This window comes from Triticum dicoccoides, chromosome 5B, assembly GCF_002162155.2.
Source record: "Triticum dicoccoides isolate Atlit2015 ecotype Zavitan chromosome 5B, WEW_v2.0, whole genome shotgun sequence".
In the NCBI taxonomy this organism is placed as follows: Eukaryota; Viridiplantae; Streptophyta; class Magnoliopsida; order Poales; family Poaceae; genus Triticum; species Triticum dicoccoides.
The window spans coordinates 233978108-233997297 of NC_041389.1; the positions used below are offsets into that span (position 1 = coordinate 233978108).

The 19190-nt window shown below is 44.8% G+C and overlaps 1 protein-coding gene across 3 annotated transcripts; it reads left to right on the forward strand.

Annotated features, from left to right (window-relative positions):
• The first annotated feature begins 5526 nt into the window (after nucleotides 1-5526).
• Nucleotides 5527-17622, forward strand: LOC119308182. 3 transcript variants are annotated; one of them, XM_037584302.1, is made up of 23 exons: nucleotides 5527-5860; nucleotides 5998-8626; nucleotides 8730-9095; nucleotides 9220-9301; nucleotides 9394-9497; nucleotides 9621-10034; nucleotides 10503-11129; nucleotides 11233-11526; nucleotides 11610-11786; nucleotides 11877-12206; nucleotides 12323-12433; nucleotides 12521-12682; nucleotides 12937-13113; nucleotides 13209-13535; nucleotides 13660-13735; nucleotides 13831-13934; nucleotides 14093-15007; nucleotides 15644-15725; nucleotides 15808-15911; nucleotides 15989-16270; nucleotides 16370-16447; nucleotides 16556-17023; nucleotides 17134-17622. In XM_037584302.1, exons 1-23 carry the CDS (start codon nucleotides 5747-5749, stop codon nucleotides 17376-17378), a joined length of 8268 nt encoding a protein of 2755 aa, XP_037440199.1. In that variant the 5' UTR covers nucleotides 5527-5746; the 3' UTR covers nucleotides 17379-17622. The 3 variants fall into 3 exon arrangements, with proteins under 3 accessions (XP_037440199.1, XP_037440197.1, XP_037440198.1); XM_037584300.1 differs by having other exon boundaries at nucleotides 16370-17023; XM_037584301.1 differs by having other exon boundaries at nucleotides 12323-12370; nucleotides 16370-17023.
• The last annotated feature ends 1568 nt before the right edge of the window (nucleotides 17623-19190 follow it).

Genomic DNA, 19190 nt, shown 5'->3' on the forward strand with positions numbered 1-19190 from the left:
TAGCAACAAGAGACAGTAAAAAAGGTTTACGCAGGGTCTTAATTTGAAAAGAATCCTTGCAACGGGTCCCTGCTGCACATCTGCGCCTGTGTCTCCGTTGTGCCGTATCCTGGACGGGTGTGCACGTTGTTCATCTGTAAAAAGAGAGGAACTTAGTTTGAAAAGAAATCGTGCGAAAAAGTGCATAAAAATTGAAATATTAATAAATGAATAAAGCTGAGCTTATATCAGCTCACTATTGCTTATATGCACAGCCCCTTGTGAAGGGGTGTGTGGCTAGGGAGCCCCTAGCTTATTTATTCCGGACTCGTCCAGCCGTGTCCGGGGTCTTAAACGACCTTGTAATGAAATGATGTCGCATGGACCGGGCATTTTAAGTGTAAGAGACGCGTAATGTGATATTGCGTTAAAGCGGACAAAAGCTTCACGTCCCAATAGTGCTTGATAGCTACTTTTGAATGGGGCGACATGAAAGATTAGCTTTTCGCGTCGGAAGTTGTCAGGTGACCCGAACACAACTTCTAGTGATAAGGAGCCTGTGCACTTGGCGTAAGGGCCTGGCGTCACTCCCTTAAAGGAAGTGTGGCTATGTTGAATTTTAGTAAGGTCTATCCTCAACTTGCGGATTGTGTTCGGATATAGCAGGTTTAAATCGCTGCCGCCGTCCATCAGGACTTGTGTAAATTGTAGTCCGTCGATTATAGGATCCAATATCAGAGCAGTCCATCCTGCATTTCGGACACTTCTGGAATAATCCAGGTGGTCAAAGGTGATTGGTTTTGACATCCAATCTCGAGGTTCCGCTGGGGTGGACCGTGCGACACCTATCTTAGCGGGTGCCGCATTGTTTTTCCATACTATCAATGGAATGAGTTTACTGCTTTGACTTCTTGTGGGAAAGTCTTTTGTTTTCCAGTGCTCTGCTGGCGGGGTTCGTCTTCGTCCTCGCTTGGCGCGTCGATCCCCTTGTGTTCGGCGTTGAGTCTGCCAGACTGTTTAAAAACCCAACAATCTCGGTGGGTGTGATTTGCAGGCCTCCTGGAGGTACTGTGGATTTGACATATCCGATCCAAAATTTTGTTTAGGTTGGAGAGCTCGTCACTATTGTCCTTAAGAGGTAGTGTTTTATTGTTTGGCCGTGAGCTTTTGAATCCGGCGTTGACCGCCGTGTTCTTTGAGCTTTTTTCTTTATTCCGGCGTTGATCCTTTCTGCGCCGTGATTTCCCGTTTCCATCTTTGATCTCGGATGTACTCGGGTCGCTGGTGCTGCATCTTGCTAGCCAGCTGTCTTCCCCCGTGCAAAAGCGGGTCATGAGGCTTGTTAGCGCGGCCATTGTCCTCGGCTTCTCTTGGCCGAGGTGCCTGGCGAGCCATTCGTCTCAGAAGTTGTGTTTAAAAGCTGCTAAGGCTTCGGCGTCCGGACAGTCGACTATTTGGTTCTTTTTGGTAAGGAACCTGTTCCAGAATTTGCGCGCTGACTCTCCGGGCTGTTGAGTTATGTGACTTAAATCGCCTGCATCCGGAGGACGGACATAAGTCCCTTGAAAATTTGCTCTAAACGCGTCCTCGAGCTCTTCCCAACTTCCAACAGTGTTTTCTGGGAGACTTTTGAGCCAATGCCGAGCTGGCCCTTTGAGCTTGAGGGGTAGATATTTTATGGCGTGGAGATCATCTCCTCTAGCCATGTGTATGTGTAGTATGTAATCCTCTATCCAGACTCCAGGGTCTGTTGTTCCGTCGTATGCCTCTATGTTTATGGGTTTGAACCCTGCTGGAAACTCATGATCCAGCACCTCATTGGTGAAACATAGTGGGTGTGCGGCGCCCCTGTATTTGGGTGTGCCGCTGTCTTCGAACACTTGGCGTGTTGTGTTGCTTCCTGGGGCCCTCTTTTTTGGCCCGTAAATGGACCTAGCTAGGCCATCTGTTTTCCCAGGATCATGAGTTGGCTTGTGTGCGGCGCCGCTTGTCGCTTTTGGCCTGCCATCTGGCCGTCTATCCGGCCAGGCGGCCTCTTTGTTCTTTGACTGTGGGGGCTCTATGGCTTCCTCTCAAATTCTGGTAGTAGCTTGCGCTTTGGGTAGCTCTTTGTTTGGTGGCCATTGCCATATTTATCTGCGGTCTTGAGTACTTTGCTCCACCTCATTCTGAGTATGTCTTCCACTATTTTGAGCTTCCGTTTTTCCTTCTTCAGACTTCTTGCAGTGGCGACGAGTCTTTTGTGAAGGTTCTTATGCTCCAGTGGTGTGTCCGGCGTGAGGTCGTCTGGACTGTTGGTTTCGCCGGGTATGGATTGATTATCCGATTCGTCCTGTTCGGACGGTTGCTTGGTTGCATGTTCGTCATCCACTGGTTTGCCCTGCTCTATTGCTTGGTCATTAGGAATGCTGTTTTTGTCGAGGCGGGACTTAGGGCGGCGTCTACGTCGCCGTTTTGGCTGTTTGTCAGCGGGATTATCCTTTGCCGCGCCCCGTTGTTCCTCGTTATCGCTTCCTTTTGGGGTGTCCACCATATATACGCCATGGGTTGGGGTGGCCTTCCAGTGTTCGGTGAGCGCTGGTTCTTATCGTCTCCGGCATCGTCGTCCATACCGTCGATGTCTTCGGAGTCGTAGTCTAGCATGTCGGTTAGATCGTCGACAGTGGCTACAAAGTGGGTGGTGGGTGGGATTCGAATTTCTTTGTCGTCCGCATCCCAACCATCCTGGCCGTAGTCCGGCCAGGGCTCTCCGGATAGCGAGAGATACTTTAGCGAATTTCGGATGTCGCCAAAGGGTGAGTGCTAAAAGATGTCCGCAGCGGTGAACTCCATGATCGGCGCCCAATCGGATTCGATTGGCGGGGGCGCAGGAGGTTCGGAGTCCGGCGAGGAGTCCGGCGCCTCGGAGTCACGAGCTTTATAAGGGACAGGGTCAGTGTTCGGCTCTATCGCCGTAGAAGTTGCAGCCCCCGAGGCGGTGTCCAGCCACCCGTCCTCGATCTGCGCGATCGGCTCCGAACTATGGGTCGAAGCGAATTCGTGTGCGGCCTCCAAGGTACTGTCCGGCGGCAGAGCTAGATCATGCCCATCGTGACAGTGCGGCATGCTCGGCTGCGGCTTGGATCCATCGAAGATCAAGTCTCCGCGGATATCCGCCGTGAAGTTTAGGCTTCCAGATCTGACCTGATGGCCAGGGGCGTAGCTTTCGATCTGCTCCAGATGGCCAAGTGAATTGGCCCGCAGTGCGAAGCCGCCGAATACGAAGATCTGTCCGGGGGGAAAAGTCTCACCCTGGACGGCGTTGTTGTTGATTGAAGAAGCCATCAAGCCTATCGGTGACGACACAGAGGAACTCTCAATGAAAGCACCAATGTCGGTGTCAAAACCGGCGGATCTCGGGTAGGGGGTCCCGAACTGTGCGTCTAGGCGGATGGTAACAGGAGACAAGGGACACGATGTTTTTACCCAGGTTCGGGCCCTCTCGATGGAGGTAAAACCCTACTCCTGCTTGATTGATATTGATGATATGGGTAGTACAAGAGTGGATCTACCACGAGATCAAGGAGGCTAAACCTAAAAGCTAGCCTATGGTATGATTGTTGTAATGGTTGTTGTCCTACGGACTAAAGCCCTCCGGTTTATATAGACACCGGGGAGGGCTAGGGTTACACAGATTCGGTTACAATGGTAGGAGATCTACATATCCGTATTGCCAAGCTTGCCTTCCACGCCAAGGAAAGTCCCATCCGGACACGGGACGAAGTCTTCAATCTTGTATCTTCATAGTCTTGGAGTCCGGCCGATGATGATAGTCCGGCTATCCGGACACCCCCTAGTCCAGGACTCCCTTAGTGGTTGACTAGGAGGGGGGGGGGGGTTGAATAGGCTACAACCAATTTTTAGCTTTTCTTAACAAGTTAGGGTTAGCAACAAATATGTTGTCTAAATATGCAACTAGTTGAACAACCTATATGATGCTAGCAATGCCAACACCACAAGTAAGCAAGATAAGCAACACAAGTAAAGCAAGCATAAAGTAAAGCTAAGAGATAAGCACAAGTGGAGTCGGGGGAGACGAGGATGTGTTACCGAAATTACTTCCCTTTGAGAGAATGCACGTGGGCAAGATTTAGACTATTCCAAGTATGAGCTCTTGGGACGTCCCGTGCGAGTGCGGCGGAGGGTTGCGAGGATGGCCCGATTTGTTGCCTCCTATCATGCTATTCAACGTGCCTCGGAGCCCTCCGCCGCATAATGAAATGGCCGACAAAACTAGTGATTTGTATGTTTGATGTTGTATTATTGAACTATTTGTTGTATTGGATGATAAACTATTTGTTTGAGTTGTAATAAATTGAACTATTTATTATTGATTTATTTTTTATGTGTTTGATCTTCATGGTTCTATTTGAATGTTAAATGTTGTTTGTGCTGAACATGAGCGCCGTATATCTACCGCGCCTGCTGAAGCCAGAGCTCTGCTGCCCGCAAAAAATTGCTATTTCGGCCCGTAAAATCATTTGAGCGCCGCGTATTGCGTGTTTGTTGAAGATGCTCTAACAAAACATAAAATATATTAGCTTTGTACAAACATTCTCTCTCCTGTTGCTATAACTTGCGGACCGAGCCACGGAGGTAGTGCTATTACTCACTAGTGACCTCGTGTGAGGGAGATGATTCATGTCTGTCATGTGAGCATCCAGAGGAGTCTTCTGAGTCCTTCGGGTCGGAGGTGCATGTGGTTAAGGATATTGATGTGGCCGGTGTGTGCGCTAATGGGAAGGCGTCTGCGATTTCTTGATGGATGGTGCTGAGTTTCTTGTGTTGTCGATGTGGCTTTGATTGTTCGATTCATCGTTGTTGGTGTTCTTGTCATGGTTCTGTTGAGTTGTGCAAGTGTGGTGAGGTACGATTGTTATGTGTTAGGAGCATGTGACGGGTTGTCTGTGTGGTCACGGTGTTTCGTGCTTTCCGAGTAGCCTGTTTCGGGTCGTTTAATTGTATCGGTTTTTGCCCGGTTTTCCGAAAATTAACTGAGCAATTCTCTTTTTCTTAATTAGTCGATGAGGCAAATATTTTGCCTCCGTTTCAAAAAAAAGAAAAAACTTGCGGACGGAGGTAGTGCTACTGGAACAAAAGTCCCGTATGCACAAGCACCTCGGTGGGACGAAGGGCGCGCGGTTTGTCTCACCCGAAACCCGGTGCTACGTACACACAGTCCACACCATTATACCTCCCTCAGAAATTAAAAAGTCTATACGCGTACCCTCCTCTTCATCACTGACGCAGCGACCCAACTAACCGCTGGTCTTCCCCTACCCCACCCATCAGCCGAATACCTGGCAACGCGTCACCGTATAACCGCACTGGCGGGCATGCCCGGTTTAATTTCGCGTCTTTTACTGGGCGGGAAGCCCCAAATTTCGAAGCCCACGCCTCCTTCCGCAGCAAGCCTCGGGCCTCTCTGTCACTGCCACACTGTTCCCACCGCCACCGCCCTTCCGGGACCCGCACGTCAGTACCCCACCCACTAGCCCTGCATTCCCCGGCCGCTACGAACCCGAAATCCCCCGACGCTCGGGATTCGATCGATTGAAATCCCAAACCAAAAATCCGCGAGAGGCGCTCATAATCTCCTTTCGCCTTCGCCCTCCCCCGCCCCCTCCGCAAGTTCGAAAGCAGTGAGAGGGATCCGCGGAGATGGCCGGTGCTCTCGCCGGATCGTGGTGACCCGCGGGGTGGGTTTGGATTCGTGCGCGCGGCTAAGATGGATTTCGCGGCGATGAAGCGGCGGGAACTGCAGGCGCTCTGCAAGGAGCACGGCCTCAAGGCGAACGGATCCAACGCCGACCTGGCCGCCCGCCTCGCCGCCACGCTCTCGGTATGGACTGTGGGTTCCCCACTCGCTCTCCTCGAACCCTCGCTTTTCCCCCTAGGTTCCTCGCCATGCTTCACGCGACACGAGCGGCTGTGGAAATGGAGGGGACTGATCCTTGTGTTTGTTTGAACGCTTTGCAGATTTCTGGCGGTGCGGAGGAGTATGCGGTCGGCGTCGTTGTGGGGAAGGGGTGTTTGAAGCGATCAATCTGCGGGGATTCGGATGCGGCCAAGAAGGTGACGTTTGTGTTGGAGGAAGAGGAGGAGGCGGAGGTGGGTGGCAGACGCCTCTTGTTGTCGCCTGTTGTTGCCAGGACGAGGGGCAGGCCGAGGGCCGCGGAGCCTCTCTCTCTCGCCCAAGAAAGTGGAGGGGATCGTCGGAGAACGCGTTCCCAAGTTGGCGGTGATTCTGCTGACGAAACTGATGCCGGACAGGCAGGTGCAGATGCTGTGACGAGGCGACACAGGAGGAATGCAGCGAATTTGGGTGCAGGTGATGTGGTTGAGAGGGTGACTGGAGCTGTAGGCCGGAAAACCTCTGCCAAAGCTGAGCAACAAGAGCTGGACGCTGGAGAAGCAGTTGGTAGGAAGCATCAGCTGAAGCGGAAGACCAGGGAGAATGACGCTGACAATTTAGATGTCAGTGTGCAAGTTGGAGTTTCTCGTAGAAGCACAAGGTCTAGTGCTGTTCAGTCTGAGCCTGCTGCCGCACCGGCTCCTGTTGTTCACAACAAAAGAGGGAGGAAGACGGCAGGAGATCTGAAGGAACAACATCGTGTCAAGGAGCAACCTACTGAAATTCAACATGTTGGCAGAACTCTAAGATCTGGATTGGTTGTGGCTGACCCACCGTTGCCTACTGTTTCTGAAAATAAGAGAAGTAGGTCAAAGGTGCCGGAAGGCAAAACTGCTGTCGAGAAGGTTGCTGAGGTGGAAATATCTGGTAGGACTACAAGATCAAGCTCAGTACCAGCTGCTGCGACGTCACCCATTGTCGTTGCGAAGAAGAGGAGAAAAACCAAGAATGTCAACTCGGATGAAGGGCAACATATGGTTCCAGATGTTTCAAATGATGCTCCAGTTACAAGGGTCTTGAGGAATAGAGCTATTCAGACAATTGGCAGTACTGACTTGAAGGTAGCTCGCCCAACCATGCTCAATGCCGCCAAAGACAGCGTAGAAGATGGTGTGGCTAAGCAAGACGGGCATGTGGGGTCCAAAAAGAGGAAAATGTCGAATCGCAAGGCTACAGTAGCGACAAATGGCGGTGAAATCCCATTTTCTGATAGCAATGGTAAGGCTTCTGCTATGGACATGCACGTAGAGGTACCTGGGCCTGTGAGAAGATCGATGCGGAAATCTGTTGTTCCATCGTTTCTTGAGCACGAAACCAAAGGTATGCGTGGAGATGTGGAGATGAAAGAAACAGTGACAAAACCTGTTGGGCGATCAACCCGGCGATCTCTTGCCCCAGTTATACTTGAGAAAGAGTCCAAGGGTCTCACAAAACCTGTGGAGATCAAAGAAACAGTGACAAAACCTGTTGGGCGATCATCCCGGCGATCTGTTGCCACAGTTATACTTGAGAAAGAGTGCAAGGTTCTCCCAAAAGAAATGATTCCTCAAGTGCATGTTAAGCGACCAACAAAGAAATCTCTTGTCTCGGCTATGACTGAGAAAGGAACAAAGAGCATCGTTACAGACATGATTCCAGAAGCACGTGCTGGAAGGTCAACGCGGAAACCTGCTCTTGCTATTGTTAATAGTAAGAAGAATGATCACTGTGAAGCAGCCAGCAGCGAGAAGTGTTCAAGTGCTAAGAGTGAAGACTTGGAGAAGCAACGAACAGTCAAGCAACCTGTTAGACGGTTAACACGGAAATCATTTGTTCCGGCTGTGCTTGAGAAGGACAGGAAGGCTGTACCTGCAGATATGAATCCTGATCCACAGTTCAATAATGAGAATGGTGATCACACTAAAATGAAATGTGCTAAGGGTGGACACTTGGAGAAACAACTACTAGTGAAAGAACCATCTAGGCGATCAAAACACAAATCTGTTGCCCCACATGTGATTGAGAAAGAACGTAAGGGTTTACAAGAAGAATCAAAGTCTGAAGTTCCTGTGAGCACATCTGTGCGTAAACCGGCTTGTCCTAACGCGGTTGATAAGGAGAGCAAGGATCACAGAGAAATTGTCCCACATGTGATTGAAAAAGACATTAAGGGTTCTCAAGAAGAATCGAATCCAGATGTTCCTGTGAGGACATCAGTGCGTAAACCGGCTGGTCCTAATGCGGTTGATAAGGAGAGCAAGGATCACAGTGAAATTGTCAGGAGGGAAGAGTCAAGTGTTTGCACAAGAAGCGCACAAACAAAACTCCAACGTTCTGTTCAGAATGATGCGAGTCTGCGGCAAACAAGACACAGATCTTCGAAGCTAGCGATATCACCGCTACCATCAAAGCCAACAGCTTCAAAGGGAAGACCTGCAAAGAGGAGTAGAACAGCATCTTTGGAAGAAGTCATGCCTGCTGAAGAGCAGAAGGAAGACCAAATTGCTTGTGGTGGCCACACGAGTGATATGATTGATGTTGCCAGTAGTGCTAATAGCTTGGAAAGTGGGGTGCTGCCTTCCCCAGCTGAAAAATGTGATTTGCGTGACTCACAGCTTAACACTCAGCTGGAGGGCACAGTCGTTGAATCTAGCATCAGCCATGGTAAAGATATTAGTAACATTTTGGAGGTCGAGCTTGAGAGCACAGTAGTAGGTCAGTAACTCAGTGTTATTGTTACTCTGAATTTGCTTTCTTATCATGTTGTTCTGTACAATTGCTTTTGAAGTAATGCATATTTGTTCAAATAATGTTTCAGGTACTACTGAGAAGCCTCCGTCCGATTTAGCTATTCCGGACTGTACACATGTAGGTGCTTTATCTGAGGAAGCCCTGGACTCAATAGAAAATGATGCTGCAAGGTGCTCACCAGATCTTGAACAATCACCCACTGGGCTACAGTTCCTATTCTCACAGGGAAACATAGAAGAACCTGATACAGATAACACTAGTCCATTTTTTAAAAATGTCATGGAAGAATCAGATGTTCACAAGGTTGAATGCCAAGTTGAAACAGTTGTTTCATTAAAACCTGACTCATATCAAGGCTCTGATGAATATTCAATCAGAATCGAAGAAAGTGGAGGTTTAATGTTTTCGTCTCAGCAAAATAATGAACAAGAAGGTATATCTTTTGAAATCTTTCACAGGTTTCTATTGTAGATTATCTGATCTGTGTTGTTCCTTTTTTTTAAATCTCTTCATGTTATTCTGTGCAAAATAAAAACTGAAATCAATTTGTTTGTCAGGATTTTCATTGTCCACCCTCAGAAAAGATTGGGTTGCATCTGTTCAGTTGGATTTGTCAGAGGATGTGCATCATACAGTAAGGTAAATGTATTTTGGATACATAAAATAGTAAAATTACAGATATGATGAACGCTATGGGCCACTCTTCTAAAACTGGGAAATGCAATTTACAGGGATACTACTAGAAAGGACGTGATCTGCAATGAGGAAGAGGAAACGGACCTTATTCCTTCGGACATTAATGCTCCCCATGAGAAATCACATGCGGATGAACCTGGTAATCTCCTAATTGATTTCTTTTGATTTTAGTGTCTGTTATGCACAAAATCTTGTTTTCATCTTCTATAATTCAGGAATATCATGGATATCTCTAGACTGACCTCTGCATCTCCTACTGCAGCTGAGCACGTTTCTGGTGTTAGTGGAGCTCTATTTTGCATTTCACAGAGCACCACTGTTGTTGATGAAGTAAATTCGGATTCTTCACCGCTAGAATCAGTGGATGCTTTAGATAATCACATAGCATCTTCTAATACTGAAGGGCTTCAACAGGATAATATAGAGGAATGCAATCTACACAATGCAAGAGTCACAGAAGACATCCATGCAAGTGTCACGTCTGAAGCTGCACAGGTTGCTGTACCAGAAAGTGGAAAAATGCTGCAGCCAGATGTAGAAACATTAGTATTGCCAGATGAGCAGCTTAAGCGCAAGCTGGAGGGTGATGATCTAGAAGTACAAAGCTTTAGCCGTGGTAAAGATGAATCTCCAAAACAATCTACATCATGTGAGGATCAAAGCTTTTTAGGGTCAGGTAAATATTTCTGAAAACTTGTTTAGATTAATCTTAGACACTGTCTGTTTGATTCGATAGTACTCCCATTATTTTGCGCAAAAGTGGCATTTTAGGTATTGACATGGTCTGCAAGATTTAACATTGACCACTAGTTTCTACCATATGAAACCCAACAAAATTACAATTCTCTGAAATACTTATGAGTTATGAGAAATATCTTAGCATATGATTTTCAAGTTTCCAATCTAAATATTTAAAAGAATATTGGCAGTCAAGAATCTGAAAAGTTTGAATGAAGATGCTGTTTGACAACACTACTACTCCCTCCGTTCCAAAATAGATGACCCAACTTTATACTAACTTTGTACTAAAGTTGGTACAAAGTTGAGTCATCTATTTTGGAACGGAGGGAGTAGTTATTTGTCAACCGGAGGAAGTAAAATATTTGCTCTCCATATCATCTCATGACTAGCTTTTTTGCATCAGGTATTTGTCAAACTGTTTCGCGAAGGTATACAGATGTGGTTTGTGTCAAGGATCATAAAGATGAATGCAATCAACACATGTCTGAACCTGCACTTGATGAACGATCGGAGGGTGGAATGTCAGTGCTCCGAGCTGAAGAAACATCACCATTTCCAGATGAGCAACTTAATACCAAGCTGGAGGGTAACACAGAACAAGGCCTTATCTGTGATAAAGACAGCAGCAATGTTTCTCTCACTGAATTTTTGGGAAACAATCATGTGTCTAGCTTGAAGGACCCTACAATGGACCCTTGCTATGACCAGGAGCTCCCAAATGACATGCCTGCACCTAAATCTCCTGAAGAATCTGCAGTTTTTCTGGATGACAAAGTCTCGGGTTCAGTGCAAGTGCAAAGCCTTAGCTGTGATAAAGATGGTAGCATTGTCTCTGACACTGGATCTTTGGGAAACAAGAATCTGTCCAGCATGAAGGACCCTTCAATGGATCCTTGCCATGTCCAGGAACTCCCCAGTGGCCCTTCAATGGATCCTTGCCATGACCAGGGACTACCAGGGGGCATGCCTGCACCTAAATCTCCTGATGAATTTGCAGTTTCTATGGATGAGAGAGTCTCTGGTTCAGTAGGTCAGCATGGTTCCTCTTTTGTCTTGTCAAATAAATTCGTTAGTTCCTTTGTATGAGATTTACTTTTCCTATTGTGTTTCCTGATTCCAATTTTTTTCATCAGGGATTTGTCAAATTAGTGCAAGCATAGGCAAAGGAAACCACATTGCTATGGATCCCCACCATACTGTGAAGCAAGTGGATAACCTGAGCCATTCTGCAGCTGCCTTGCTGAGAAACATGGAGAACACACCGTGTAAGCCTGATGCTCTTGAGCCTAGCAGTGATCACTTGTTTGTGATTGATTCATCAACACCTATGGAGCCTCTACTGACGGAAGCAGGACTTAAAGTGGGCTGTCCTGACAAGAAACTACCCATGGAGCAGGTTCAGCAAGATGATTTACAAGTGCAAGAAGGTAAGGATCGTCTAAAGGAGGAGTGGCTTGTTTGCACCATTGAGTTATATATTATTTGACAGGAATGTATAAATATCTGTCAGGTACCGTAGAGAAGACATCATTAGGTTCAGCTACACCAGAGTGTAAACATGAATGTGTATCACCTGATAAAGCAGGACCACGCTCATTGAAGAATGAGAGATATCCATCAAGTATTGAACAATCATTATTTGATCAGCAGTCCCTTTCTTTGCAGGAGGATGTGCAAGTACATGAAGGTAAGGATCTTCTATATAATAATCTCTAAAGGATTTGTTGACCCGTTGTGTTATGTGTTAATTTGAGAGGAATATATCAAAATTTGTCAGGTACCCCAGAGAAGACAGCACTAGGTTCAACTACACCAGAGTGTAAAGATGAATGTGGTTTTCCAGATGAAGCAGATCCACACTCATTGAAGAACGGGAGAGGTTCATTGATTGTTGAACAATCACCATGTAGTCTGCCGACCCTTTTCACGCAGGAAAGTGTAGAAGAACGCAGTAAATGTGTTGTCCTTTCTTCAGCAAGATTTCAGGCTCAAAATGGGGTTTGTGAGTCAAATCCTGGTTCAGACCATGATACTAGTGCGGACTTTAGTACAGTTTCCAAAAGTGAAGATTGTTTGGATACTTCTCAGCAAGATAATGAAAATGAAGGTATATGATAACATAGTCCCTTTGTTCTTTCATAATTTTGTGGAAAACATACATGTTATGATATTCAGCTGTTTGAAGGCTAAATACATGATGGGAATGATAATGTATTCTTTCAGGATTATTGGAGGCTAGTCACGAACAAGATGATTTCCAAGTACAAGAAGGTAAGGATCTTTCAGGATTATTGGAGGCTAGTCACGAACAAGATGATTTCCAAGTACAAGAAGGTAAGGATCTGTTGTCTAAAGGAGGGGTGACTTGTTTGCACCATTGAGCTATATATTATTTGACAGGAATATAAAAATATCTATCAGGTAACATGGAGAAGACAACACTAGGTTCAGATTTACCAGAGTGTAAACATGAATTTGGTTTACCTGCTGAAGCAGAACCCCACTCATTGATGAATCAGAGATCAAGTATTGAGCAATCGGCATTTGGTCCGCAGTCCCTTATCTTAAAGGAGGGAGGACAAGGTAAGAATCTACTCCTTCCGTTCCTAATTATAAGTCTTTTCAGAGACTCCAATGCGGACTACATACGGAGCAAAATGAGTGAATCTACACTCTAAAATGCGTCTATATACATCTGTATGTAGTCCGTATTGAAATCTCTGAAAAGACTTATATTTAGACGGAGGAAGTATTATTTATATTCTTTAAAGGATGTGTTGTTCAGTTGCAACATTGAGCTGTATTTTATTTGAGATGTATATATAATTATTTGTCAGGCACTGTAGAGAATACAGCAGTAGATTCAGCTACACCAGAGTGTAAACATGAATGTGTATCACCTGATAAAGCAGGACCACACTCATTGAAGAATGAAAGATATCCATTAAATATTGCACAATCATCATTTGATCTGCAGCCCTTTTCCTCGCAGGATGATGTACAAGTACATGAAGGTAAGGATCTTATATAAAATCTCTAAAGGATGAGAAGTTTGGTTGCCCCGTTGTGTTATGTGTTAATTTAAGAGGAATATATCAATATTTGTCAGGTACCCTACAGAAGACAGCACTAGGTTCAGCTACACCAGAGTGTAAAGATGAATATGGATTTCCTGATGAAGCAGATCCGCACTCATTGAAGAATGAGAGAGGTTCATTAGGTGTTGAACAACCACTTAGTTTGCCGTCCCTTTTCTCGGAGGAAAGCATAGAAGAACCCAGTGAATGTGTTGCCCTTTCTTCAGCAAGTGTTCAGGCTGAAACTGGAGTTAATGAGTCAAAACCTGGTTTAGACCATGATACTAGTGTAGATTTTAGTACAGTTTCCAAAAGTGAAGATTGTCTGGTTACTTCTCAGCAAGATAATGAAAATGAAGGTATATGATAACAGAGTTCCTTTGTTCTTTCAATGTTCTTCTATGAACTTGTGGAAAAAAAAGTTGTGATATTCAGCTGTTTGAATGCTAAATACATGATGTGGATGATAACGTATTCTTTCAGGATTAATGAAGGCTAGTCATGAACAAGAGCAGGTGGCAACTGGTCAGCTTGATTTGGAGGCTGCAAGTATCACGGAGTAAGTGTAATTCATCTCAGAATCACTAGAAGCATGTATAATAATTGTTTTTGTTTGACCGCTTTAACATGCAAATTATGAATTTCCAATCCCAGGGACGCCGATTCTGAGGAAGTAGCCTATGATGAAGAAAATAAGAAGCCTGTTCATCCTACAGACATTAATTCTTCGTGTCAAAAAATAAATGTCAGCGGACCTGGTAATCACCTTATTGATTTCCGAATCTTTGAGTCTTAATTTGTTAACTACGTTTCATATCAACATTGTTTCATCAGTAGATAAGCAGCTTCCTGTCGGTCATACAAATAGCATGCTCCTATACTTGAGCAGAATCTAATTATTTTTCACCTACTGCAGTTGAGCATGCTTCTGGTCTTGGTGATGCTTTATTGAGCCCCTCACTAATTGCTTGTACTGATGACAGTGATGTGCATCTGAGTTCTAATCCTTGCCTGTTTGAATCAACTGATTTCCCGGATGAAATAGATTGGTCCAATACCGAGGCTTTGCAGCAGGGTCTCCAAAAGCAGCAATGCGACGAGCGCAAAGAATACCAAGTTCCTTTCGGAGCCGGTAATGATATGATTGAAGCTGGCACAAAAGACATAGACAGTGTAGGTCCACCACTTCCAGCTGAAGAAACATCAAATATGCGAGACGAGCAGTTTAACACCAAGTTGCCGGGCACAGAAGTTGCGGAATTTGGTCTTAGCTGTAACAAAGGCGGTAATAATTATTTAGATACTGAATCTGTGGTGAACAGTTGTAGAAATATTCCGTCGGATTCCAGTTTACCAATGGATTGTTCTACGGATGATTACCAGCAAATGGAGCTCTTTGAAGGCCCTGCTGAACAAAAATCTCCCGAAGATGCTTCTGTGTGCTGGGAGGACAGTGATCCAAGAGCAGTGTCAGCTACCATTGAGAAGCCTTCACCTTCATTTGATTTAGCAATTCCAGATTTTAAACATGAAGGTGCTCTATCAGAGGAAGCAGTGTACTCAATAAAGAATGACACTGAAAGCTGTTCACGAGATCACAGACGATCGTCCATTGGGCTTCATCCCTTGTTCTCGGAGGAGTCATTTAAAGGACCAGATGTGGATGATGATCTTGTGCTTCCAAGTACTGAGAATGAAGATGATTCCAACATTTGTCATGCTGAAAAAATGGTTTCTTCAGAACCTGATTCACATCAAGGGTCTCCTGTAGATTTAAGTATAGTTGAAGAAATTAAGGGTATGTTTTCATCTGAGAGAGATGATGAACAAGGTATGGATTTTTACCTACTACTCCCTTTGTTTCTTTTTGCCTCACATATTAGGATTGTCATGAGTCAATCTTTCTGATGTTTGGCCAAATTTGTAGAAAAAAAAATCAACAATCCAAATACAAAATTAAAATCATTAGATCTATCATGGAATATATTTACACATTGTATTTATTTGGCAATAGATGTTAATACTCCCTCCGGTCCTTTTTAGTCTGCATATAAGTTTTGTTCAAAGTCAACTTATGTTTACTTTGACCAAACTTATAGAAAAAAAGATCAACATTCACAATGGCAAATGAACATTGTTAGATTCATTCTGAAATATAGTTTCATAGTATATATATTGGGTATTGTAGATGTTGATATTTTTTAATATAAATTTGGTCAAACTTTGTAAAGTTTGACTTGACACAAATCTAATACGCTGAGTAAAAAGGACTGGAGGGAGTACTTTTTAGTACAAATTAATTCAAACTTCACAAAGTTTGACTTAAGACAAACCTAATATGTGAAATAAAAATAGACAGGGAGGGATTACTAGTAGGTGTCTGTTGGAGAATATCAAATTCTTGTTGTTCCTCTGTTTACTATTTTTCTATGCAATACAAGAACTAAATTATGTTATATTCTTGTAGGATTCTTGAGTTCCGGCCAGAAAACAGAATGCATTGCATCTGCCCGGTTGGATTCATCAGAGGATTGTAATCTTGTGAAAAGGTAATTCTCCAGATTAAAATAAGTACAGCTGCACTGAATGATATCTGGCCATTTTTATTAAAATGAGAAGTCCAACCTATAGGGATATTAATACTGAGGTGATCTGCAAGGAGGAAGAGAAACTGGAACTTGTTCCTTATTCTGACACTCACACCCTTCATGAAACATCAAATACTGACGAACCTGGTAAACCTCAGTTTTATTATTCTTGTTTGTACACTTTAACCATAGAAGCTTCATTAAAATATATTTGTTTTATTCAGATGAACAGAAAATAACCCTGCTGCATGCTGCGGAAACATCGGCTTCAGCAGATAAGCAGCTTAGCTCCGAGCTGGAGGAGGATGAATTTAAGGAACGCAACTTTAGTAGTGAAGAAACGATTGGCATATTTGGTGTTGGATCGGTGAAGAGTAATCTATTCCATTTGCATGAAGACTCTCACACCAATCCTATCCAGGGAAAGGAGCTCCCAGATAACGTATCTGCACCTAAATCTCCTGAACAATCCATGATTGGTCATGCTGAGAGTCTTTTAGGATCAGGTCAGTATTTGTGATGACTTGATTGGATTTTTTTAACCTTGATGCATTTTAATTCCTAAAAAAATTACTTATTGTATTGCGCTGTGACACTTCTATCAGGCATTTGTCAGACTGTCGTTCAAAGGAGTACAGAAGAAATCAACACCAAGCTCCAACATGAGCGTAAAGAGGAAGGCAGTAAGTACATTGACGATCAAACCACTCTCATGTCTGAATGTGCACTGTTTGGAGGATCAGTAAGTGGAACGACACTGCTGCTAACTGCTGAAACATCTTCATTGCCAGATGAGCAATTTGGCCCTGAGCTCGAGTTTGACGCATTTGAGGAACCTGACCATAGTTATGATGAAAATGCAAGCTACTTATTTGGTTCTGGGTCTCAGAAGAACAATGTACCCAATCTGGGTCATAAGGAGGAATACTATGAGCACAGTGATGATCCAGCCATACTATCAAGTGGCATGCCCAAGCCCTCACTGAGTAGAGAATCAGAAAGTGGAGTGGCACTGAAGCCAGCTGAAGAAACACCGGCATTGACAAATGAGAACCCTAACTTTAAGATGGAGGAACTGGGCCTTTGCATTAGTGACATGTCTGATACTGGATTAATGGAGAACAACAATCTATCTTGCTTGCCCAAAGACACTTATATGGAAACGTGGAACAAAGATGAGATTTCAATTGGCACGCCTGCAGCTAAATCTCCCGGAAAATCTGCAGTTTGCCCAGATGACAGGGTTCCTGGGTCAGTAGGTCAGCATATTTCTTTAACTGTTATACTGTTTCTTTTTGCTAGGAACTATTTTAGTTCCTTGCCTGATATATATGCTTTGCTTACTACGTTTCCTGACTCTTAACATCAGGAATCTGCCAAACTAGTGGGCGACGGCGCATAGATGAAATTAGCACAAAGTTGCTGAGCTTCAAAATTTCGAGTGCAGTGAAAGGAAGTTACATTTCCATGGACTCTGCAGATGACTTGAAGCAAGGCGACAATCTGAGTCCGGCTGCTTTGCCAGGGAACTGGGAGAATGTTCCTGCAGCCAAAGCAGATAATCCTGCAAAGCAAAACAGTGACTGCTCGGTTGCGAAGGACAACTCAAGCTGAGGGATCACCGATGGATTGTAGATTGTTAGGTTAGTGTTTTGGTTCTTTCTTCAACCTTTGGTTGAAGGAAGTGATTATGTCTGCCAGGAAGCAAAATCAATATATATATAGTACTTGTGAGATTGGCTCCGTGCTTGTCTTAAAACTATTTGCTGTTTAGTTTAGTGTGTCTATGATAATAGGAGAGATTGATGCAATTGTCCATAATACTAACCTTCAGCTCAGTTTTTGCGATCTTTTAGAAGCGGTACCTGTTAATATCCCTGCGTCTGTTCAATACCAGTGGTTCGGTGTTTAGGAGTTGCGTTTGTGGTTCAGTGTTTCGCTAGTTGTCAACTGGTTTGTCGCAAGTTTGTTCTGAATGGTATGGGCTACATCCCTGGAGAATCGGTGGCGGCTCCAGGTATTAGAGAACGATCGTTTCTGGCGGACGAGCTTGAAGGGCCATCTGTGCTTACAGATTAGCCATGACATTTGCTTTTTGATGAGGTGGGATCGCTATTACTGGTATAGCAGTTGTCGAAGCAACATGGCGAAAACAGGGCGAGTTTGCAAGGTATAGTCTTCTCATTGTCCACGAGAATTGCTGCCGTGGCCTCCGCTCCTTCGCGGTTGCTGGGTGGCGACTCAGGGTGTGCGTTCGGTTTTTTCGGTTTGATTCGATTTGGTTTATACGGTTTTTGGTTTATACGGTTTTTATACTTCGGTTTATACGGCTTTATACATAGATATGGTTCGGTTTCGGTAATAACCATTTAATTTCGGTTCGGTTTCGGTAATAACCAAAATAACCAAAGTGGACGCGAATTTTTGAACAATGCATATTTTTTTTATCACATGATTCAATTTGTGTATGTAGGTTAGTTTTTTCTTTTGAGAACTATGTACATAAATTAAATCATTAGATATCATACATGATTTGGTGGGGGCATATATGTATCATGTATGTACGACGTGCACCAGATCGAGGCATATGACTGATGAGGCACTGAGCCGTTGATAGAGATGTATGCACGTACTAGGAAATTTTGAGGATAAGACAGGGAAAGAGCACCCCGTGCACTACGCTAGCCTCCAAGTTTTTGTACGTGAAAAAATGCCATGAAATACCATAGCGCTAGCCTGTAGCCTCCAGGCTCCTGGTCCAAGCGCAGCACCAGGCCACCAGCCCCAGCGCGTGCATTGGGCAGCCAAGGGCCCAGGCGGCCAGGCCCAAGCGCCAGGCGCTAGCCACCAACTCGGGCGCCAGCCGCGCCACGCAATAGTCCCACCTCGCGGAGCGAGCAGGATTGAGATGGGTGGATGGCTATAAAAGGAGGAGCGACGGGAGGGATCTAGATCAACTCAGGGCTTTGGTTGTTTAACACACAACGAAGAGTTTAGGTTTAATTCGGTTTAACCGAAAGCCGTCGGTTTTTAACCAAAAAAACCGAAGGTTATATGGTTTTCTAAATTGAAAACTGAAACTGAAACCTGACAAAACAGAAATTCGGTTCGGTTTGGTTTCTTTTGGTTCTGTTTTTGGTTTTCGGTTTGGTTTTGCACAGGCTGAGTGGCGACCACAATGATTCGGCTGTGGTGTGGTGAGTTGTAGACCGCCTGCATCGGTTTCCGTTGAGCATGTTGCGCAATTCTTTACCCTACTGCATCGGTTTCCATCGAGCATATTGCGCAATTCTTCACCCTTTGGATGCTACTGCATGAGGTGCACCTGGATGAGCTAGTTGAGGATGACATCTTATGGAAGCTGCGGCCTCCGCTTACATGGCACATTTTTTGGGCTTGTCCTTTCCTCATGGACCAAATAGTTTG

Bases quoted from the DNA above. Each gene is read 5' to 3' on its own strand.
- LOC119308182 (XM_037584300.1), top strand. From the start codon at position 5,747: ATGGATTTCGCGGCGATGAAGCGGCGGGAACTGCAGGCGCTCTGCAAG. The intron at 9,096-9,219 runs GTATATCTTTTG...TTTGTTTGTCAG, and splicing joins GCAAAATAATGAACAAGAAG to GATTTTCATTGTCCACCCTC. The intron at 13,736-13,830 runs GTAAGTGTAATT...TTCCAATCCCAG, and splicing joins GAGGCTGCAAGTATCACGGA to GGACGCCGATTCTGAGGAAG.